The sequence below is a fragment of the Suncus etruscus genome, chromosome 11 (genome assembly GCF_024139225.1).
Source record: "Suncus etruscus isolate mSunEtr1 chromosome 11, mSunEtr1.pri.cur, whole genome shotgun sequence".
Lineage (NCBI taxonomy): Eukaryota > Metazoa > Chordata > Mammalia > Eulipotyphla > Soricidae > Suncus > Suncus etruscus.
In genome coordinates, this window is record NC_064858.1 from 12,254,280 (window position 1) to 12,279,292 (window position 25,013).

Here is a 25,013-nt window from a genome sequence, read left to right on the forward strand (position 1 = left end):
ATATATCTTATTTTGCAATGAAGAAACAAAACAGATACAAATACAATATGTGGCCCGTGGGCCATAGTTTGAGGACCACTGCTCTGGAGAGTATTGTCATTTTAATTATATTAATCCTCCCAATTCATGAACAGGGTACATGTTTCCATTTATTTGTGTCCTCTTTTATTTTTGTAGGCAGAGTTCTGTAGTTTTCTTTGTATAGGTCTTTCACCTCTTCAGCTAATTTGGCTGGAAGGTATTTGAGTTTTGTGGTACTATTGTGAAAGGGATATTTATTTATTTATTTATTTATTTATTTATTTATTTATTTATTTATTTATTTATTTATTTATTTTGGTATTTGGGTCATATCTGGAGACGCTAAGGGGTTACTTCTGGCTCTACACTCAGAAATTGCTCCTTTCAGGCTCGGAGGACCATATGGGATGCTGGGATTCGAACCATCGTCCTTCTGCATGCAAGGCAAATGCCCTACCTCCATGCTATCTCTCTGGCCCTGGGATTTTTTAATGTCTATTTATTCTCTATTATTATTTGTGTATAAGAAGGCCATTGATTTTTGTGTTAATTTTTTAGCTTGCCACTTTGCTATACAACTCTATTGTTTCTAGAAGCTTTTTGGTAGAGTCTTTAGAGTTTTCCAGATATACTATCATATAATATGCAAACTGAGCTCGTGCCTTCTTCATTTCCTATTGAATATACTTGATGTCTTTTTCTTGCTGACATGCTATGACATGTACTTCCATATTATGTTGCATAGGAGTGGTGAGGGGGGTAGCCTTGTCTTGTGCCAGATTTTAGAGAAAAGGCTTTTAGTTTATTTCCATTGAGAATATTATTGGCTATGGGCTTTTGGTAAATGACCTTATAATATTAAGAAAAGTTCCTTCCATTCCCATCTTGTTTTGAGTTTTCATTATGAGTGGGTGTTAGACCTTATCAAATGCTTTCTCTACATCTATTGATATGATCATATGGTTTTTAGTTTTTCTTTTATTGATATAGATTATTATATTTATTGACTTGTATATGTTAAACCATCCTTGCAATTATGGAATGAAGTGCAATTATGGTCAAGTTGTATGACTTTATTATTGATAAGGCATTGGATACTATTTGCTAACAATTTGTTGAGAATCTTCGCATCTGTGTTCATCAGGAATATTGGTCTGTAGTTCTCTTTTTTGTGTCATCTCTTTCAGCTTTTCATATCAGGGTGATGTTGGCTTCATAAATTTATTTATGATTGTTTCTGTTTTTTTCAGAAACAGAAAGGTCCTCTTGAAAGTTTTGAAAAAAAATCATTAGTGAATCCATCTGGGTCAAGAGTATTGTTTTTGGGAAAACTTTTGATTACCATTTTAATTTGCTCAACAGCAATGGATCCGTTTTTGTTTTTGTTTTTGTTTTGTTTTTTGTTTTTTTGGTTTTTGGGCCACACCCGGCAGTGCTCAGGGGTTACTCCTGGCTGTCTGCTCAGAAATAGCTCCTGGCAGGCACGGGGGAACCATATGGGACACCGGGATTCGAACCAACCACCTTTGGCCCTGCATCAGCTGCTTGCAAGGCAAACACCACTGTGCTATCTCTCCGGGCCCAACCGTTTTTGAGTTTGTTAAAACAGATTGGTTTTGAATCTTATTTGGAGTCTGTAAAATTTCCAGGCTAATGTTTTTCCATGAAGCTAAGTATCCTTCCTTCAGACCTGAAAATAAGACTAACTTGGTGAAGTACTCTTGGTAATACATTCATTTTCTAGAGTTTTGTCACTATATCCCATATATATATACTGCCTTCATGTCTTGAGGGTTTCTTGTGACAGATCTGCTGTAAATCTTAAGAGTGCTCCTTTGGATGTTATTTCTCTTTTTTATAATTTTTACTTTAATCATAGTATCTTACATATCATTCACAGTAATATTTTAGGTACATATTAACATTGAATCAGTGGAATTCCCATCACCAAATTGTCTTCCCTCTCAGTATTCTATCCCTATCTGTGGAATTTATCAATATGACTAGGATGTGTCTTGAGGTGTCTTTCTTTGAAACTTTAATCTGATACTCTTTGGACATGCAAGATTTATTTTCATGCACTTTTAAACTCTGCAAGTTTCTCTGCAATGATGTCCTTGACTGTTGATGCTTCATGGGAATTTTCTTCCTGAGTCTCTGTGACTCCAGTGATTTTCATATTGTTTCTGTTAAATTTATCAAAGACTTCTATTTTCATTTGTTTAAAGTATTTGAGGATATTTTCCATTGTCTGATAGATTGTTTTAAGGCTGTTTTCCTATCATTTCTGTTGTATAAAGTTTTTATGCCTCTCATCTTCCAGCTTTCTGATTCTGTCCTCAACAGTTGTTACCCTATTGGAGAGGTTTTTGTTTTCTTGTTTTTTTGAGAGGTTTTCATTCGCCTACAAAAGTTTTCAGTTTTCTCATTTCTACTTTTATCTCCTTTTGATATTTATTTGTGATTTGTTGATTTTGTTCTATGCTTTCTTTGAATTCTATAAATATGCTCCATACTTCTCTAAAGTCCTTATTTGAGAAGCAAAATAGGTAGTTGGTACTTTTCAGATCATCAGAACTCTGCTATCTTCATTCTCTAAGCATGGGGAAGACCTGCATTGTTACCCTATTCCTAGCAACCCATATGGTCACCGGAACCTATCAGGAGTCATTTCTGAATGCAAAGACAAGAGTAATGCCTAAGCACAGCGAATATGATCCAACACCCTCCAATAAAAAGTCATTAAATATTTTCTATAATAAATACTAAGCATTCTTTTTGATAATATCATTGATGTTACCCTATTTTTACTCTTTTAGTGTGGTATTTTCTATATGTTGTGCTTGGGTTCATTAACTAGGAGAAGTGCGAGGCCACAGTCTGTTGATGTGCCACACTCTGCTGGCAAGGTTGGGGGCTCTGCTCTTTGGGAGATGTACATCTGGGCATGGCTGATGGGTCGGGGCAAAGTACACTCCAAAAAATTAGTTTCTGAATGAACAGAGGTCTTTTTTTCACACCAACAGAGGCCTTTTTGATGCACATTTGATGTGTTGCCGAGTTGAAAGATAATACTTTGTAACGGATTTTTTGAGCTTTTCAAATGGCTACCCCTGTTTTATCCATGGCATCACATATAGTCTCCTGAGCACTGTCAGAAGTGATTTCTGAGAACAAAACCAGGAGTGTGTCTTGAGTACTGCTGGGCTCTCCTCCCAAATAAACAAAAACAAAGTTATTTTTAAGAAAATATTAAGGATTTCCTAAACCCAAGTACAGTGATGTCACAACTTGTTTTTAAGAATCATTTCTGGTTAACTAAGACATAAATGAGTAAGTATTGTTTATCTTTAGCCCATATAAGTAGAAAGAGAAAAATTGAATTTTTTTTAAAAAAAATCATGTAGTGACAGTTGCAATAGTACTATCGGTAGGACATTTTCCTTGCACACGGCCTAACCAGGTTCAATTCCTAGCAACCCATATGGTCGCCAGAACCTATCAGGAGTCATTTCTGAATGCAAAGACAAGAGTAATGCCTAAGCACAGCGGATATGATCCAACACCCCCCAATAAAAAGTCATTAAACATTTTCTATAATAAATACTAAGCACTCTTTTTGATAATATCATTGATGTTCTTAATTCATTTGATTAAATTCATGTTAACAAACTATTTCTTAAGCAGATTAAGAAATATATGAAAAATAGCAATATAATTTTGTGAAATTATGTTTGAGTATTTACATGTTTCTTATATATGAATACAATGTTCTCTTTAAATTACAGCCCCCAGTGAAGCCCCAACAGAAGTAGGAACCAAAGTTTTATCGTCCTCTGAGATATCTGTTCACTGGGAACATGTTATTGAAAAAATAGTGGAAAGCTATCAGGTAAGTTAAAAGTTTGTATTCATTGAAGTACATTTATTCTGGTCATTTATTTTGTATGTAATTGAATACTTATATGGTTTTGGTTTGGTTTTTTGTTTTGGGGCCACCCCCAGTTATAATCAGGGCCTTCTTCTGGCTCTGCACTCAGGAATCACACCTGATAGAACACAGGTAACCATATGGGATGCTAGGATTTGGCTAAATGAAAGCACCTACCTGCTTTCCCATCACTTGTATCTCTTTATGTTCTGTATCCTACTGACTTTTATGACAGTCTTATTCTGTATATAATGTAAGTGTTATTTGTAAGCTAATTACCTAATATATAGCAGATGTTCTGCAGAATCTTGAATGTAGGTGAACCATTAGCTAAAATAAAACTTTCTTCTTTGTTATTATTTGTCTCAAGGAATATTTTATTTCCTTCTTGATTTCCTTCTTCACATAACTGTTATATAGCTGTATGTTGTTAAGTCTCCAAGTGTTAAGAGTTTCTTCACATCTTCCTATAATTAATTCTGTCCCCATGACATTGTGGTCTGATTGGATGCTTGGTATGATTTTATGTTTATGAATTTTTTTAAGTTAAACTTGAGTCCTAAATGTGATATTTGTATAAATCCATCAACCCCAGCATTTTCAGTTCCTCATTTTGTGCTCTTGTATCTTTAATGATTTTCTCTTTTGTGGTTCTATTTACTAATTACAGTGGTATGTGTTGAAATATGCCATTACTATCATTTATGTCCATACTTTTCTGTAAATTTATAAGCAAAGACCTTACAAACCTTGCTGACCCAAATTTGGTACATATGTTGATTAGAGATTTTGATTCTTGGCCTATTATTCCCTGGATCAATAAGTAGTGTCCATTCCTGCTCTTTACTTTCTTTCTTTAGATGAATGCAATTTTGTCTAATAAAATTATGACTTTACTAGCTAATTTTTGTTTTTCATTGTATGGTATGATAGTTTCCCATATTTTGCTTTGAGCCTGTGCCTACCTTTTGTTTTGTTTTATTTTATTTGCTTTTATATGCTTACTGTAAGTTATAAGTGGATGTATTTTGTTTCTTGATTCATAAGATGCTCGTTTTAGGGGCCGGAGTGATAGCACAATGGTAGGGCATTTGCCATACATATGGCTGACCAGGGACAGACCCAGGTTTGATTTCTGGCCTCCCATATGGTCCCCCAAGGCTGCCATGGGCGATTTCTGAGTGCAGAGCCAGGAGTCACTTCTGAGAGCCACCAGGTGTGTCCAAAAACAAAAACAACAAAAAGCTCATTCTAATATTTATTTTATATTTTCATATACACGATATTGTTCTATTTCCTTGTATCTTATTTTTTTCTTTAAACTTTTCATTATAATATCTTGATTTATCAAGTTGTTAATAGTACAGCTGTTTCAGGAATCAATTTTTTTTTCTTTGGTTTTTCGAGCCACACCAGTTTGATGCTCAGGGGTTACTCCTGGCTAAGTGCCCAGAAATTGCCCCTGGCTTGGGGGGACCATATGGGACTCTGGGGGATTGAATCACGATCCTTCCTTGGCTAGCACTTGCAAAGCAGACACCTTACCTCTAGTGCCACCTTGCTGGCCCCAGGAATTAAATTTTTAAACACCAATCCCATTACCAGAATTATCATCACCAATGTTCCCAATTTCCCACCCACTATTATAGCATAAACAGATAATTTTACTTCATATTCTTGTTATGACACAATGGCAAATATAATTATCCAAACTTAGATCAGTAAGGGTCAATTTGAAATAATTGTTAGGTTTCTCCAGGGTGTTACTAAAGTCAGTGTCTAGTCTAAGTATTTATCCAACTGTGTTTGGTTCTAGTTAAGTCTTCTAGTTAAGTGTTATTATTAAGGCTCACAGTGCTTGGTAGCTTTCTATGGAAATTTCTCATCAAGGTTTCTGTGGTACGACTGGACTGGCACTAATATGAAGATTTTAAGGTGTTGCATAGAATCTTATGACCAAGTACTTCAGAGCCTCTGTGTCTGAAACATTTGTTGGCTTGATAGTTTGTTAAGATTGGGTTGAAGAACTGGACCTTTTCTGTCAGAGGCTACTATGTCTTATTTTGTATTTTTTTCAAAAATGATATATAACTTCCAGTGAATAGGGCTTTTATCTCTTTTGTAAAGTGAATTCCTAAATATATTAATTTTTAGGAAAGAATAGAACTTTCATGAAATCCTTCCTTTTCTTTATCATTGTTTACATATGAGATGGAGTTTTTACTGCAAAAATTTGTAGCTTGCTGCTTTATTGTATATTTTGTTTTAGTTTTTAATTGGAGTCTTAGGGTTTTCTATATATAATATTACCATCTTCAAGTAGAAATAGTTTGAGTTCTCCTTTACCAATTTTAAATCTATTAACTTCTCTTTCTATCCTAATTGATGTGGGAAGGACTGTGTTAAAATACTTCTGTGAAAATTGACACCCTTTTCTTGTGCATTATCTTATAAAAAAGGCTTTTAATCTCCTCCAATTTTTGTTCATATTTACTGTGAGTTTATTCCTTAAGTCCTTTACAATAGATATAAATTCCCTCAACACCTACTTTGCTGAAGATTTTCACCATGAATTGATATTGCATCTTCTCAGAAGCTTTCTCTATATCAATGACATCTCTGCATCATGTTTCTCTTTTTTATTGATGCCTGCATCTATTAATGAATTAATGTATTTTTTTGTATTTTCTATTTATTGAAACATTGTTGCATCCCTGGAATGAATGCCACTTTGTCATAATATCTAATACTTTTAACATACTCTATATTTGGGGGTTTTATTGGGTCATACCTGCTAGTGCTCAGGGTTTACTCCTGACTCCGCACACAGAGATCACTCTTGGTGAGGCTTGAGGGACCATATGTGTTACTGAGAATGGATTTGTGTCAGCTGCTTATAAGACAAATGCCTTACTTGCATTATTATCACTCTTATCATCATAGTGTTGTGATAGATTCACAATTATTTTATTGAGGATATTTTGCCCTACATATACTCATTGGGAATGTTGACCTGTAATTTCTATTTGTTAGTAATGTCTCTGTCATCTTTATGTATCAAGATAAGGTCACTCTCATAAAATTTCGTGAGATTCATTTTTCTTCTATCTCTTGAGAAGAGTTTGAAAAGCATGGGTAGCAGGTCCTCTATGAATATTTGGAAAAAATCAATAGTGAATTGGCTGAGTCAAAACTTTTGTTAAGGGGCCGGCTAGGTGGCACTAGAGGTAAGGTATCTGCCTTGCAAGCGCTAGCCAAAGAAAGATGGCGACCGTGGTTCGATTCCCCCAGCGTCCCATATAGTCCCCCCAAGCCAGGAGCAATTTCTGAGTGCTTAGCCAGGAGTAACCCCTGAGCATCAAATAGGTGTGGCCCGAAAAACAAAAACAAAAACAAAAAACAAAAAAAACTTTTGTTAAGTTACATTTTTAAAAAATTTTTTCAAATATAAATCAAAAGTTCAGGATTATATTAAGAATTTTATCAGTATTTTTCCTCTATATTAGATATTTTCCTAGACATTTCTTAACTATAAAAATAAAATTTTTTATTATACAGATATCTAAAACATGTAAAATATAAATGTAATTATGACAATTATTTTAAATATAAACATTAGATTTGATTATAGATTTCTGGACAATCAACTGCTTTTATTTAAGAAATGAAATAATAATCTTTTATGTATCAAACCAACAATAATTTACCTAAAGGTACCTACCTAACAGCATTTTTAGGTGTAATATTTCTTTATCTTTTGTGTATTAGTTTTGAAGAAGATAATTCAATAAACTTTTAGAATGGAGTTGTCAAACTGCTTCACTTTTTCACAACAGATTAGAAATTATCCTTAAAAGGATACATACACATATCATTTTTAAAATACTTTTAAAGACTGATTTTTATTTTAAAGATAAATTTATACAGGATACTATTTTTTTTTTTTTGCTTTTCTGCCAATAGAGCACTATTATTAGCAATGAGGTAACTTTTTGCCTTCAACATCTCCTATCATATCTACATTGTATGCATTATCATAGTCTAAGACTGATGGAATTATAAATTACAATAAGTATATTTTGATTATGTGAACATTTTCAATGTCAGTGGTTCCAGACTCCAGTGAAAGATCATTCAAAAACAGAATTTTCCAAATCCTAACAAAATATTGTCTAACTTGATTCTTTACAGATTAGATATTGGGCTGCCCATGACAAAGAAGTGGCTGCGCACAGAGTTCAAGTTACCAGCCAAGAGTACTCAGCCAGACTGGAGAACCTTCTCCCAGACACTCAATACTTTGTTGAAGTTCGAGCTTGCAATAGTGCAGGGTGTGGGCCCCCCAGTGAAATGCTCGAAACTTTCACCAAGAAAGCACGTAAGTCTCAGTATTTTTTATTAGAGATGTGTTAAATCTATTGATGTTTTAATCATGCCAGTTATATTTGAGAGAAATGCGTTACATAGCAGTTTGAGCAGATATGGTATTCAATTTTATTCTTTAAAATTACAAAAGATGTTTTTTAAAACTTCTATAATTAAAAAAGTATAGAAAATGGTTTCAGTGTTTTGTTATATAATGACAAAATTATTGTTAGCTCCCTTGGTAAAGGTTCTTCTGAAATTTTCATCAATAAATAATTGTTTTGCATCAATTCTATTTTAAATGCTTGATAGAAATGCACTAAATTAATAAAATTCACTATAAATTTAAATTTATGAATTTTGTAAATTAAAATTATGTTTATTTTCTATGTTCTTATTTATAAAACTTTTTCACTACTCAATACAAATGTAATAAGTATTGTGATTTAAATATTTTTCTATAATATTATATTTTCTCATAGTTTATATATCAAGGCCCTTTAACTTGTTAAAAATTTTGGTTACATTTATATTCTTAACTTCTCTTTAATATTTACTTTTTGAACCCAAACTTAATGTAAAGAAGAAAAATTACATACAGGGCTCAAAGAAATTTAATAGAATGATTGTTTTTGTTTTAAATATTTCTTTTTTTGGTTTTTCGGGCCACACCCGTTTGATGCTCAGGGGTTACTCCTAGCTAAGCGCTCAGAAATTGCCCCTGGCTTAGGGGGACCACATGGGAAGCAGGGGAATTGAACCGCAGTCCTTCCTTGGCTAGTGTTTGCAAGGCAGACACCTTACCTCTAGCGCCACCTGGCCAGCCCCTGTTTTAAACATTTCTGAAATTCACTAAGAATAACATAAATTCTTAAATAAATCACAATTAGGAACAAAACTTCATTATTAGATATTGGATAATGTGTGACCATAATCTCATACTTAAAACCAAAGTTTTCAAATGTGTAAAATGAACACATATTCTTTTTTTCTGGTATTTATTCATCAGAAGTACTCACCACACTATTTAGATGAGAGTACAAATGTATCTGGTCATATCAAGGGACAAATAACTGAAAAATAAGTAAATAGTATCAGAAGACACTTTTTTAAGATGCTACAAGAGGTATAATATGAGTAATATTAATAATAATAACCTTATTTCTAAGTGGACAGAGAGACTTGTTTCAGACAAAGAACGTATTTAGTGCCGTTTCTTAAGATATAAGAAAGTTTATCACACAAATTTAATAAGGCAAATGAAACCAAGGCATGGATGAAGCAGAGGAACAGTATAGAATTTAAAATATGAAATACTGTATAGTTAAAGGTCAATAATCATGAGCTGTTTTTAAGTATGATGTGAAGATTTTAAGGTAGAAATGAGTGATATTTATAGTATTATTTTTTAAAGTGTTATATATTTTCAATTCATTTTTGTCAAAATAAAACAAGTTTTTAGATGGTCCTACTTTTATAATTGGGCAAGTAAAAAGTGACTAGTAGAAAAGAACAACCTGAGAGATAGAAAGGAAATTCAGAGTAAGAGATCATGAATTTGAAAAAATAAATAAATTTCAAGAAATATGTAGGTCTATTCTATGGAGTATAATGACGTTATTTTTGGGGAAAAATTTGAGCCTGTAGAGGTAGGTTATTGTCGTTCTTGAAAATAGCTTAAAAAGACTGGCAGGAAAAAAAAAGTAAAAAGATTGGTAGAGAAATAAATCCAAGTGGAGAATGATGGGAATAGAGTAAAAATAAAGGTTACGTGAACTACCCTATATGACAGGAAGTGCTCTTACATAACCATGAGTGCAGGGTGCTTAGTACACAGCTCATTCATCAAAATTGGTTGTTTTTACATTATCACTATTATAATTCCTGATGTGTTTCAATTTATAGAATTTATGTAAACCATGATAACTGTCACGTGATTGTTATTATTGTTCACAGCTCCCAGCCAGCCACCAAGGATCATCAGTTCTATAAGATCTGGTTCAAGCTACATAATTACCTGGGATCATGTGGTTGCACTGTCAAATGAATCTACTGTAACAGGATATAAGGTATATAAAAGATGACCATGAAAATTTCATTTTTTGTAGAAAAAAATCCAAATCAATGATCTAAATTTACATTTTAAAAATTTAGAGAAGGGGGGCCGGAGAGATAGCATGGAGGTAGGGCATTTGCCTTGCATGCAGAAGGATGATTGTTCAAATCCTAGCATCCCATATGGTCCCCCGAGCCTGCCAGGAGCGATTTCTGAGCATAAAGCCAAGAGTAACCCTGAGCACTGCCACGTGTGACCCCAAAACAAAACAAAAAAAAATTGGAGAAGGAACAATCATTGTAGAATGACTAATGTTTAGATTTTATAATATTAATAAAAATCACTCATGTTTTTCTTTTTAGCTGTATTGTAGTTATATGACATTATGATATCAATTACCTAGTTGTTTCAAAAGAGGACTGGAGAGATAATACATAAGTTAATACAAGTGCCTAGTGTTTAGCCATTTCTAGTTAGATCTCTAAAACTTTAACAGGTCCCCTGAACCCCACAAGGAGTGATCCTGAGTATAGAGCCAGGAGTAAACTCTGAGCACAACCATAAGTGGCCCTCAAATAAAGTACCCACACATAGGAGAATTATTAGTATAAATAAAGAAATCATAATAATACCAAGTTTAGGGTCTGGGCAGATAGATCAATGAGCTAAAAATAGACTTCATGGTTTAAGCACCCTGTGACCCCAAGGCACTTGGGATAACAGCTGAGTACAAAACATCACTTGAACACTATTAGGTATGGCCTCCAAACAAAAACAACAAAAAAGAATACTCTTTCTAAACTAAAGTCAAAAGGAGCTATCAAAGAATATTTTCTGTTTTTGTTTGTTTGTTTGTTTGTTTTTGCTTAAGGACTACATTAAGCACCATTTAGGATTTAATAAAGAGCCTGTACGCTGGGTTCAACCCTGGTGGTACTTGGGTGACCATATGTGGTGCTCAGAAATTAATCTGATGTTTTGTATGAAAGGCAAGTGCTCTATCAAACTGCACTTCTCTACAGTTTATATTTTAAAATATCATTATTGGGCTGAAATGGTAGCACAGTAGTAGGGTATTTGCCTTGCATGCGATTGACCCAAGAAGGCATCCCATAAGGTCCCCCGAGCCAGGAGTGATTTCTGAGCACAGAGCCAGGAATAACTCTGTGTTTGTTGTCCTTAAATCTTAAATGGTTAACATTCAATTCTCAAATCTGCCTGCTTTTATAACTTTGTTCTGTGCCTGTCACAAGGCCCTGCATTTCAGCCCTGTATTTTCTGCCTATTCTTAAAGGGACTCCCTACACTACATGACTAGACCTACATAACTAGTTATACAAAGTAGATCAAAAGGGAAGTTATACATGAAGACAGAGTAGAAGAGCAGTAGAGACACATAAACAAAGATACATATCAGTCTGAAAGTGGGAAAAAAAACACTTAAGGATGCCTGCACCAAGGAACAGCCAGATACTGAGACTTCTGTGCAGGCATAGTGTCTGGTAATTTTTTAGAATAGGGGTCTGCAAATTATGGCCCACAGGCCACATGAGGCCCTCCAAGAATATTTATCAGGCCTGCCAAGTCATTTTGCCACTGCTGCCTTTTCTGCTTAGCAGCCAACTTGTCCTGGGTTGCAGTATGCATGCATAGGATGTGTGCTGCACTCTTCGATTCCCCTCCTTCTCTCTGTCTCTCGACTCCTCCTCTAGTTTTAGGCAGGGGTCCTCAAAGATAGGAGACTAGATGAGAAAATATTGCTAAATAAAGCAGATGACTTGAAAGTGTAGGCAGGGGAATCTGATGACTAAGGCCCAAAGTGGGAGTCCGGGTTATATATTTAATCAGGAATGCTTCAGCCCAGAAACATCCATGACATTGCTACTGTCCTGCCTCAACACCACAAACTTTGACCACAAATGAATTAAATGTTTAGGCCGCACTGGTAGCACAGTGGTAGGACATTTGCCTTGCATGTGACCCAGTACTGATGTGGGTTCGACTCCTGGCATCCCATGTGGTCCCCTGAGCCAGGAGCGATTTCTGAGCTCAGAACCAGAAGTATCCCCTAAGTGCCACCGTGTGTGGCCCAAAACCCAAACATAAAAACAAAAGTAAAGTGCTGTAGATATATGATGGTCTGTTTTTTTGTTTATACGCTGTTACAATAAGTTTTTATTTTAGCAACTCTATCGCTCTATTCCCTAAAAATAATTATATTAAACTGTGCTAATTAATAAGTTTACAATGCCCTCCATTAAAAGAGTGTTCAGTTACCTGTCACTATAAATTAAAAGACAAAAATAAAGTTTAGAGGGAAAGGCAAGTGGAAATCTAGAAAGGATGAAAGCTGAAAACTTTTTATGACAGTGTTAACTAGGCTACTGCTGAGAAAGGTTTATTGTTGTTTCGGGGGGAGGAGGGAAGCACCATGCATTATTCAGAGTTTATTTCTGGCTCTATGTTTAGAACCATTTCTGGCAGTTCTTGGGGAAACATATACAGTGCAAAGAAATCAAGGTTAAACACATGCAATGAAAGTACCCTGCCCTTTATGTTACTTATCCAGTCCTAAGAGAGAATAAAGTCATTTATCTAATAAGCATATGATAAAAGGTGAGGTGACTTACTATTGCTGAGGTGGAGAAAGGCATAGCAACCTGGATAGCATAATAAATAGAAGAGACCCTAAAGAGTCCTTAAAAAGCTCCTACAAACAATAATGCTATATAGTAAAGTGGCCAGCTACAAAGACAATACACAAAAATAAGTTACATTTCTTTATACAAATAATGATTCAGAGGAGAAGATATCAAAGAGTTTATCTTATTTAATATAGTGTAAAAAACCATCAACTACAACCTAGGAATCAACTTGACAATATTGCTGAGAGACCTATGTCACAAAAACTTCAAACTACTAAGAAGATATTGAAGAAGACCTAATACTAATGGGTGAGAAATATCAATGTTATCCAAATACCTATCTTACCTATTCAGTGTAAGCCCTATCCAAATTTACATACATCCTTCAAGGACTTAAAAACAGTTAATTATAAAGTTTTTAAGAAACTAGAAAAGATTCCACGTTGCCAAAACCATACTTAAGAACAAGAAGCTGGGAGACATCTTATTACCTAACCTAACTTGAAGTTGTACTAGAAAGCCATAGTGATCAAAACAGCATGGTATTAGAACAAAGGCAGCCTTCTGATCAATAGATTAGAATAGACAAACCCTCAAATATATGCTCAATTAATTTTTTTGTTAAAGGAACCAAGAACATTAAATGAACTAAAAACTAATTTTTAAATAAATGGTATTAGGACAATCCACATGTAAAAAATTAAAGCTGGACCCATATCTTACACAAAAGTCAACTCAAAGTGGACAAAGACCTTGAGATCAGACCTGAATCTATGAAGTATTCAAGGAAAATATAGGCAGAATACTTCAAGATCTAAACTTCATATAAATCTTCAATGAAATGAAACCAATGGCAAAGGCTACAGAATCAAAATTGAGCAAATGTGACTACATTCTGTATGACAAATGAAGCCTGAGCTTAAACTAAAAAATCGCTAAAATGAGTGGGAAAATATTTGTATTTAAAACATGAGATAAAGGATTGAAATCTAGAATATACAAAGTGCTCACAAAGGTTAAATCCCAAAACCTAAAAAACCCATCAATAATGGAAAGAGGGAAATGAACAGATACATCTGAGAAAGAATAACATATTACCAAAAGGCAAATGAAAAATTCTCATCATCTGTTATCATTAGGGAAATTGAAATCAAGAGGACATTAGATTTTATCTTAATCCAGTGAGAATGGCACATACTAAAATACTAGGAACAGTCTGTATTGGTGAAGATATGGTGAAAAAGTAATTCTTATTCACTGCTGGTGTGAATGCTTTCTGTTTATGCCCCAATGGAAAAGAGTATAAAGGTTTCTCAGTAAACACAGTATTGAGTTGACATATGACCCAGCAATTCCGCTTTTGAGTATCTCCATTAGAGAGAAACACTCACTCAAAAGTGCATATGAACACCATTGTTCATTGTAGCAGTCAGTAAATTAATATTTGGAGTCAACCTAGATGTCCAACGACAGATGAGGGGATCATGAGGATGTATACACATATACAATAGAATACTACATAACTGTAAAGAATAATGCAATCATGCAAATATACTGCAATGTGGAAGATATTCTGTTAAATGATGTATGCCAGAAGAAGAAAGAAGATAAATACATGTTGATACCACTTATATGTTGTGTTCTGAATAATACATGTAGGAATGCAATGATTTTAATGGAGCATATTGAGAACACTCTGCCCGAGAATATGGTGAGTAAAAGGAAAGAAACTGAATGGAGGAAGAAAAAGACAGGTAAAATATTGAAGGACAGGGGCTAAAGGGTTTGAGGTACACTGGTGGTGGACAGAACTAAATATCCAAGCCAAGGAGTCAAAACAATGAAATCATGAGACCTAGACTTTAATAAGTAACTTTAAAAGCAGCCTGTTATGATGCAGTCTGGTGGTGGTATGGGATGGACTCCCAGAACATTGGTAGAGGAAGGTTAACACTGTTGATGGGATTGGTGCTAAAACGTATGTCTAAAATTCAGCTATGGATACCTTTGTAAATAATAATGTTTTAAATAAAAAATGTTTTTAAAGTCTATAGTACTTTAAAAGAAAGTTTAGTTGTAATAAGCCTTTAATTCTATGACGTTTGAAAATGATACTAGAAGAAATCCTTGAAGCACTCTTTTTTGTTTGTCTTGTTTCTTGGGCCACACTTGGTTGGGCTCAGAGCTTCTTACTGGATCTGCACTAGGAATGACTCCTGACAGGGCACAGGGAACCATATGAGGATTAAACCTGTTTGGCTGAATGCAAGTACAATATATACTGAAAGTTTACAAAATGAATATTGAAAAGCACATGAAAGCAATATGTAAAAAATGACATGGAAAGCATTGATATGAAAGCAATGAAAAAAATGTTAAAGATCTGACTTTTTAAATGCATTCAAATATAAGAGTCAATTATAAATATACATAGAAGATGCATATTTTATAAACTACAAATTATGAAAAGAAAATTCATACAAAAATGTAAAGGGATTTTATGCTTATAATTAGGAAGAAATAGTAAGGCTGAATTGATAACCTATCTCACATACTATACAGATTTAATGCAATTTCTATTAAAATTCTAAGGGCACTCTATGAAAGGAACAAATCATACTAAAATTTGTTTGGAACCTCAAAACTTCCCCCAATAACTTAAGAAATCCCTCAGAAAAATAAGATGGGAGGCATTTTGCTCCTCAAGGTTAAGCTACAGTCTCAGATGGCAGTCATCAAAATTATGAAAGTTTTATGCTTGGGCTTTAAGCAAGTGTCTTATACTTATACAATATAATTGAAAGTCCAGAAGTACAACTCCCCAACTCAGATTTGATTCCCAACACCACAGATGGCCCACGAAACCTGCCAGGAACGATCCCTGCAGGGGTAAGCAGAGACAGGAGTAAGCCTGAATACCTCCAGGTGTGAACTCCCCATCCCTGCCAGGGGTGAAAAAACAAACCTGTCACTGAATCTGAAAAACAATTTATTGAGTAGAAAAATATATCCCCATATCACTTACATAACACAGTGCTAATAATGTCTAAAAATATAAATAGCTAGCACAATATCTAAACATCCGAGCACAAAGTAGGAAAAGCTTTTAAATTTGATGTCTTTTATTTATGCTTGCTTTTGTTTTCTTGTCACGGAGTTGAGACCTGAAGCTCATTATCATATAGGGATTTGAACATGTTTCCTCCACGTATTGATACAGTTGGGTCTAAATACTTAATCTATTTTGAGTTAATTTTTATTCATGATGTTAGATATCCATCCAGTCTCTACTGCACGTGGCTAATCAGATTTTGCAGGAGCATTTTTAAGACTTCTCTTACTCCTTTGTGTGCCCTATATTTGTAATAAATAAAAAGTTCTATTTTAAGAAATAAATTTCATAAAGCTAACATTACACAGAGGACTAATAATTTGAGGGATTTGAGCATAGACAACTTAAGATCTTATGGAAAATACTCAAGAGGCTATTTTAAACATACTTAACTCAGAATTGAATCAACTATTAATATTCAGAGAACTTTAGAAAAGTTTATACAAACTCTCATGTATGACTTTAAGGTCTCAAGATTTCAGTGGAGGAAATAACTAGAGTTGGTATATGAACAAAGAAACAAATTGAAAAAATAGAATGTAGTCCTGTGGTTATTCTGTAAATAATGTGAAAGGCCTGCACAGTATTTAGAATAAATCACAAAGTTAACTTATAAAATGGCAACCAGTTTTGAGAGGATTGACTTCAGTTCTGAAATCAGTTCTACGGTGGTTTTATTTTTAAATAACATCACAAGTTTCAGAGTACTTTTCTTATGAAAGGTACAGTCAATCGTTGCATTAAATCTTATTGTTTTTCTTTTTGTAAATTATTATGGCCATCATTTTTTATATATAAGGAATGGAAAAAGATCTCCCTCTGGCCAAAAAATAGGTCTTTCTAGAGGCTTACATAATAATTAACATTTTTAGCCATAAATCATTTGTAAATTAAACCACATATTGATTTTATAGTCCATTGCACATTTAACAACCTACTGCTGAGAATCTGGAGAGAGAGTACAATGACTAATGCCTTGCAAATATGCCCAACCTGGGTCAGGTTCCTGATACAACATATGATATCAGGACAACACCAGGAGTAATCTCTGAACACAGAGCCAGAAATAAATCCTGAGCACAATTCGTTGAGATTCAAAAAAAATATAATAATAACATCATGCCATATATTTCTAGAGTAAAGTATTCTCAATTATTTGATTAACAAAAGTTATCTAATTCTGGTTTTAATGTCAATTCATTGGGTTATTTTATCACTATATTAAATATGCTTTTTTAAAACTTTTTAAGGTTCTTTATAGACCTGATGGCCAGCATGATGGCAAACTGTATTCAACTCCTAAACACTCCATCGAAGTTCCGATCCCCAGGGATGGTCAATATGTTGTAGAGGTTCGTGCACACAGTGATGGAGGAGATGGAGTTGTGTCTCAAGTCAAAATTTCAGGTAAGCCAGTCATTAAAAGTCATCCATTATATACTTATATTTTGTATTTTTCATTTTAAAAGTTTTATAGAAAGGAGCCATATCCAAGTTCATCAATAGCCCAGCCATAAATGGAAGTTGAACAGGCATGTGTTCAACTCCTTGAACTCTTTCCAATTCATACGCTTTTTTAGGTGTCTATAGTTAGTGAATCTTAGATAGGACTAATCGTCACATCAATTTCACTTTTTCACTGAGTACATTTGAAATATGTGTGTGATGCTCTGAAATTTACTGTTATTCTCCTTGCAGCAAAGAAAAGTAAATTTTGTAAATATTTTTAAAAATAGTAACAGGTACTTGCTTGCATGTCTCCAACAGACCTGGGCCTCTCTGTCTTACCAGAAGTGATCCTGGGCATAGAGAGATACTTAGCACTAGACCACTAAATTCTTTTTTTTTTTTTTTTTTTTTTTTTTTTTTTTTTTTTTTTGGTTTTTGGGTCACACCCGGCAGTGCTCAGGGGTGACTCCTGGCTGTCCGCTCAGAAATAGCTCCTGGCAGGCACAGGGGACCATATGGGACACCGGGATTTGAACCAACCACCTTTGGTCCTGGATTGGCTGCTTGCAAGGCAAACACCGCTGTGCTATCTCTCCGGGCCCTAAATTCTTTTTATATTTTGCCTTTTATTTATTTTATTTATTTATTTTTGTGGTTTTTGGGTCCTACCATTGTGCTCAGGACTCCTGGCTCTGTGTTTAGTGTATCACTTGTTTCTAGGGTGTGAACCCAATCCAGCTACATTCAATGCAAGTGCCTTACCTGCTGTACTATCTAGTCCTTTATTACCTTCCTTTTCTAATGTGAAAAGGAAATGCACTGTACTCATATTAATAATCTTCTAATACTCTTTTCCTTGTTTTATAAAATATATATTCAAAAATTTAAAGTGAAAATTGTACTCTTCCCTTTATCATGTCTACCCTAGACTTCAGCAAAGTTTGTTTCTTATATTGCTTCATTTGATATGATTGTTTATTTTGGGGACCATGACAGCAGTGGTCAGGGCTAACTTCGGGCTATGCTCAGGGGACCAGATGTGGTGGTAAGGATCAAACCAGGGTGAAATAAATACTGCTAATGAAATACTTTACTCTTTTCAGTCTACATCAACTTAATCTAAATATTTTTTATTTTTCCTTTGAATTCCTAGAATTTATTACATTGTTAGATTGTGGTACTTTGTTCTCAAAATGTATACATGATATATTATATATATGTACTGAATTAAAATTAAATAAAATTGAATAGTTTATGAGAAGCAGCTTTTCTATTAAACATGATTTTTAATACTACTGATAATGCATCAACGCTACAATATTACTACACTATACCTAGGATGGGATAGACCTCCATCATTGTTTCTATGTCCAACCTCACACTTAGCAAACTAAGTTCTATAGGCTGACTCCCAGGGTCTGTCATTGGCCATTTTAATTCCCTTATATGTTGCTTTAAACTTTACGTAATTGAAATAATTTCTTATATGCCCTGCTTCCTTTGAATTTTCTTAGCAAGATGTCCTTTAGTTTCATTCACATTGAAGTAAACTGCAGGATTTCATATCCTTAGAGTTTAATTATAAAAAATACAAATATATGTATATATGCATATGCCATAATTTTTAACATAACACAAATTTGGAGTTTTCTCATATTTTCTTAAACATTTTATTATAATTTTATTATGATGTTCAAGTTTTTTATAGTGATATAGAGTGTTACTACACAGACTTATCACCAAATTGCCAATGATCCTTCCTCCTATCCCTATCAGTTAAAATTCAGTGTCCCTTTTCTCTTACCCATTCTCCATTGTTTTTTAATTTATAGTTATGATCATATGTATACTGTTACCTTCCTTAGCATCATCCATAGGCTCAGGATACCTCATGTATGTTACTTCTAGTCAACCTATTTATTCGACCTCCTTCCAGTTAACCGAATCTGACACTCTCAGGTTTGGATTCTCATTGTAAGGTTGAGTATCAATTAATTTGGCCATATTCTTGATATATGTTTTATAGCATAGATGAGTGAGATTATATTATATGTTTATCTGCCTCTGATTTATTTCATTCAGCTTTCTTTTCCATATACGATGTCAGGAACTGTATGATTTAAATTTTTTCTGATGAATGCACTGTATTTCATTTTGTGTGTATATATATCTATATCTATATCTATATATATATATACACCACACTACAATATCTTTGTCCATTTTTAATAATAAACATTTGGTTGCTTTTATATCCTGGTTATGATACTAAGGATTGTGTAAATTTTATATATATATATGTATTATATGCATATTGTTTCAAATTATTGTTTAGTATTTTGGAAGTTGATACCTAGAAATTGGAAAGCTGGGTCAAATGAGAGCATCATTCTTAACTTTTTAAAATAAATCTCCATATGATTTCCAAAGAAGCTCTACCAGGTGACATTCCCAGCAGCAGTAAAATCCTTTTTCACAACAGCCCCGCCAATATTTTTGTTTTCATATTATATTATATGAAATGACATATTTCAATATATTTAATATAATGTTTTATGTTATATTAAGTGGTATATATATGAAATAATGTATATACATATATTCCCTCTGGTATGAAATTGTGTCTCATTATCTTTATATGATTATTAGATATCTTCAGAAAATTTTATGTTATGTACCTTATATTTGAGAATTTGCTTCTTTCTTGCTGCCTTGAAAATTCTGTGACTCTCTTTGGTTCTTGCAATTTTGATTATAACATCTTGGTGCTACTCACTTAGAGATTTTTTTGTTGTTGTTGTTGTGCCATATAAAGCAATACTCAGGAAATACTCCTAGTGGGTTATGAGACCATATTTAGTGATGAAGATCAAACTTGCATTATCTGCATGCATTTGCATAACTGCATAACTGAGGGAACATAGGAGTGCAAACCTTAATATCTAGAGGCTCTCTTAACACCTAGGTCTTATCTCCTCAACAAGGCTTTCTTCTTTCTGATATTTATTCCAGAATTCTTTCCTGATTATTTCTTCTTCTTGTCCATTAAATACCTTACAATTTCTTCATTAAAGTTTGTTTTCTATATATTTCATCTCTTTTCTTGACATTTTATGCTTTTTCTTCAAGAGCACTGATTTGTGTTTAGGCTTCTTCTATGAAGCTGTTGTGGCCTGTGATTCTATTCTTTAATCCCTTCATTATTATTTCAATTAATTCTTTCATTTTCCCTGAATTATTTTTCTAAGTTACATGAGTTTATCGTCCAGTACATTTTTCATATTTCATATTATTTATATATTTTTCATGTTTTTGTTATCCTCAGGCAGTAATGTGCAATCTGGCAAACTGGATGATTTATCTGTAATTCTGACCCCTTTTGTTGAGGCAGCTAAATTTTTTCACTTATTTTTCATAATTTTTTGTGCTTTATCATCAGTATTCCCTCCTCCAACTTCTTATTTATCCTACCTGAATGATCAGAATTGCACACACCTGGAATGGGCGGGTAGAGGAGTCTGCATGGGGGAAGAGAGAGGGGTTAAGAAGGAGAATTAGAGAGAGAAGTGTAGGAGAGGCATCATCATCAGAGACTCAGCGTTCAGTATCACCAATTCAGCATCAGATTCAGCATTAGCAATTGAGCATCATCAAAGAAGCAGCAACAGTTAGGAAGCCTGGAAAAAGCAGCTGAAAGAGAGACTTGAGGCCGAGAGAGCCAGAAGGAATAGAGAAGTAGCTGTTAAGATAAGGCTTAGTGTAAGAGGCCTTGTGAGGAGGTGTGTATGGCGGTAGGGACTGTGGAATAAAGCTGGCTGACTCCTGGAACTTCATCTGACTGCTTTGTGAATCTCACTGCCCTCACCCTGCAACCTTCAGACCCACCATACAGTAGGGGCTGTGGGAGCCGGGTCGAGCCCAGAAAGGCCTCACCATCGCCACACAAGCACTAGGACTCATTAATTTATATCAAAACAACACTTCATGATTGCTGAGGGTGGAGATTTGAATTCTAGAGGGTCTGAACAGTAATAGATTTACCATTGCTTATATCTGTATTGTTCTTTGCCTCTTCTGCTTTGTAATACTTTTTCCTAAATTCAAGTCTCACTTTCTAATATTTAGAGAGATATGAGAACCACGAAAACTACTGTGGGCTCACAGTGGGAGGTGGAACTATGTAAGTGTGTGATCTAGCAGGACAGAGTTCTTGCATAGCTGAATGATAAACTGACGAGGATCTTCTGCCCAAGGTGGGGTCTGAGCAGAATCGGGTCATAATTTAATGAAGGTTGGATTTAGTGGTAGCCCTTGCTGCTCTGTTTACAAGTAAAGGTTCAAAGTAACTAAGGAACACTGATAGCATTGGAGAATTTTGCTTTTGTAACAATTTTTCTATACGACTTGATTACAAACATCATTGTAGGTGGGTTTATGTCATATAAAGAACATCCCCCTTCACCAGTGCAACATTCCCATCACCAGTGTCCCAAATCTCCCACAACCCTACCCTCTCCTTGCCCCATTGTATTTGAGACAGGCTTTCTACTTCCCTCATTCATTCTCATTGTTATGTTAGTTGTCAGTGTCGTTATTTCTCTAACTGAACTCATCACCCTTTGTGGTGAGCTTCATATCGTGAGCTGGACCTTCCAGCCCTCATCTCTATTGTCTCTGAGAATTATTACAAAAACGTCTTTTATTTTTCTTAAAACCCATAGATAAGTGAAACTATTCAGTATCTATCTCTCTCCCTCTGACTTATTTCACTCAGCATAATAGATTCCATGTGCATCCATGTATAGGACAATTTCATGACTTCATCTCTCCTGATGGCTGCATAATATTCCATTGTATACATGTACTATACTTTCTTTAGCCATTCATCTGTCAAAGGGCATTTTGATTGTTTCCAAAGTCTGACTATTTAAATAGCGCTGCAATGAATATTGGTGTGAGGAAGGAATTTTTGAATTTTATTTTTGTGTTCCTAGGGTAAAACCCTAGGAGTGGTATACCTGGATCATATGGGAGTTTAATTTCCAGTTTTATGAGGAATCTCCATATTGTTTTCCATAAAGGCTGGACTAGATGCCACTTCCACAGGCAGTGAATGAGAGTTCCTTTCTCTCCACATCCCCACCAGCACTATTTGTTCTTATTTTTTGTGATGTGTGCCAGTCTCTAATGGCAACTCATAGTTGTTTTGATTTGCATCTCCCTGATGATTAGTGATGTGAAGCATTTTTTCATGTGCCTTTTGGCCATTTGTATTTCTTCTTTGAGAAATTGTTCATTTTTTTTCCACTTATTGATGGGGTTAGATTTTTTCCTGTTAAATTCTGTCAGTAACTTGTATATCTTGGATATTAGCCCCTTACCTGATGGGTATTGAATGAATAATTTTTCCCATTCAATGGTGGCTTTTATATCCTAGGCTCTATATCCTTTGAGGTGCAGAAGCTTCTCATCTTACTGTATCCCCATGTTTATCTCAGCTTCCACTTGTTTGGAGAGTGCTGTTTCCTCCTTAAAGATGCCTTTAGTCACAATGTCATGGAGTGTTTTACCTACGTGTTGTTCTGTATACCTTATGGTATCAGGTCTGATATCAAGGTCTTTAATCCATTTGGTTTTACCTTTGTACATGGTGTTAGCTGGGGGTCTGAGTTAACTTTCTTTTGCAAATGGATAACCAGTTGTGCCAACACCACTTGTTGAAGAGGCTTTCCTTGCTCCATTTTGGATTTCTTGCTCCTTTATCAAAAACTAGGTGGTTATATGTCTGGGAACATTCTCTGAGTACTCAAGCCTATTCCACTGATCTGAGGGTCTGTCTTTATTCCAATACCATGCTGTTTTGATAACCATTGCTTTGTAATACAGTTTAAAATTGGGGAAAGTGATGCCTCTCATGTTCTTTTTCCGAATGACTGTTTTGCTATTCGTGGGTGTTTATTGTTCCAGATGAATTTCAGAAGTGTTTGATCCACTTCTTTGAAGAATTTTATGGGTATCTTTAAAGGGATTACATTAAATCTGTACAATGCTTTGGGGAGTATTGCCATTTTCATGATATTAATCCTGCCATCCATGATCAGGATATGTGTTTCCATTTCTGTGTGTCTTCTCTTATTTCTTGAAGCAGGATTTCTTTGTATAGGTCCTTCATGTCTTTAGTCAAATTGATGCCAAGATATTTGAGTTTGTGTGACACTAATGTGAATGGGGTTGTTTTCTTAATGTCCATTTCTTCTCTATCATTATTGGTATATAATGTGTTAATTTTGTAGCCTGCCGCACTGCTATATGAGTCTATTATTTCTAGAAGCTTTCTGGTAGTGTCTTCAGGGTTCTCTAAATATATTATCATGTCATCTGCAAACAGTGAGAGCTTGACTTCTTACTTTTTTTTTTTTTTTTTTTGGTTTTTGGGCCACACCTGGTGACACTCAGGGGTTACTCCTGGCTATGTGCTCAGAAGTTGCTCCTGGCTTGGGGGACCATATGGGACGCCGGGGGATTGAACCGCGGTCCGTCCTAGGCTAGCGCAGGCAAGGCAGGCACCTTACCTCCAGCGCCACCGCCCGGCCCCGACTTCTTACTTTTTTATCTGTATGCCCTTGATATCTTTTTCTTGTCTAATCGCTATAGCAAGTATAGCATAGTACTTCCGGTACTATGTTGAATAGGGGTGGTGAGAGAAGACAACCTTGTCTTGTACCAGAATTTAGAGGAAAGGCTTTTAGTTTTCTCCATTGAGGATAATATTTGCCATTGGTTTGTGGTAGATGGCCTTAACTATATTGAGAAAGGTTCCTTTCATTTCCATCTTGTTGACACTTTTTATCAAGAATGGGTGTTGGACCTTATCAAATTCTTTCTCTGCATCTATTGATATGATCATGTCGTTTTTATTTTTCTTGTTGTTGATGTTGCATATTATGTTGATAAATTAACAGATGTTGAACTATCCTTGCTTTCCTGGGATGAAACCTACTTGATCGTAGTAAATGATCTTCTTGATAAGGCATTGGATCCTATTTGCCAGGATTTTGTTGAGGATCTTTGCATCTGTGTTTACCAGGGATATTCATCTGTAATTTTCTTTTTTGGCAGCAACTCTGTCTGGTTTTGGTATCAAGGAGATGTTAGCTTCATAGAAACTATTTGGAAGTGTTCCCGGTATTTCAAATTTATGAAACCTGGCCAGGATTGGTAGTAGTTCCTCTTTAAGGTTTGGAAGAATTCATTAGTGAATCCATCTGGGCCTGGCTTTTGTTTGGGGGCGGACATTTTATTACCATTTTAATTTCCTCAATAGTGATGGGGGTGTTTAGATATGCTATATCCTCCTTATTCAACTGTGGAAGGTTATAAGAATTTATAAATTCCAAGAATTTATCCATTTCTTCTAGGTTCTCAGGTTTCATG

The 25,013-nt window shown here is 34.7% G+C and overlaps 1 protein-coding gene across 1 annotated transcript in view; it reads left to right on the forward strand.

Moving 5' to 3' along the window:
* CNTN1 (contactin 1) overlaps positions 1–25,013 on the forward strand; it is a 241,139-nt gene that overhangs the window by 210,185 nt on the left and 5,941 nt on the right. The window contains 4 exon segments of the mRNA XM_049783881.1: positions 3,810–3,913; positions 8,144–8,330; positions 10,274–10,386; positions 17,381–17,537. Of these exon segments, the coding sequence (XP_049639838.1) occupies positions 3,810–3,913; positions 8,144–8,330; positions 10,274–10,386; positions 17,381–17,537 (561 nt within the window).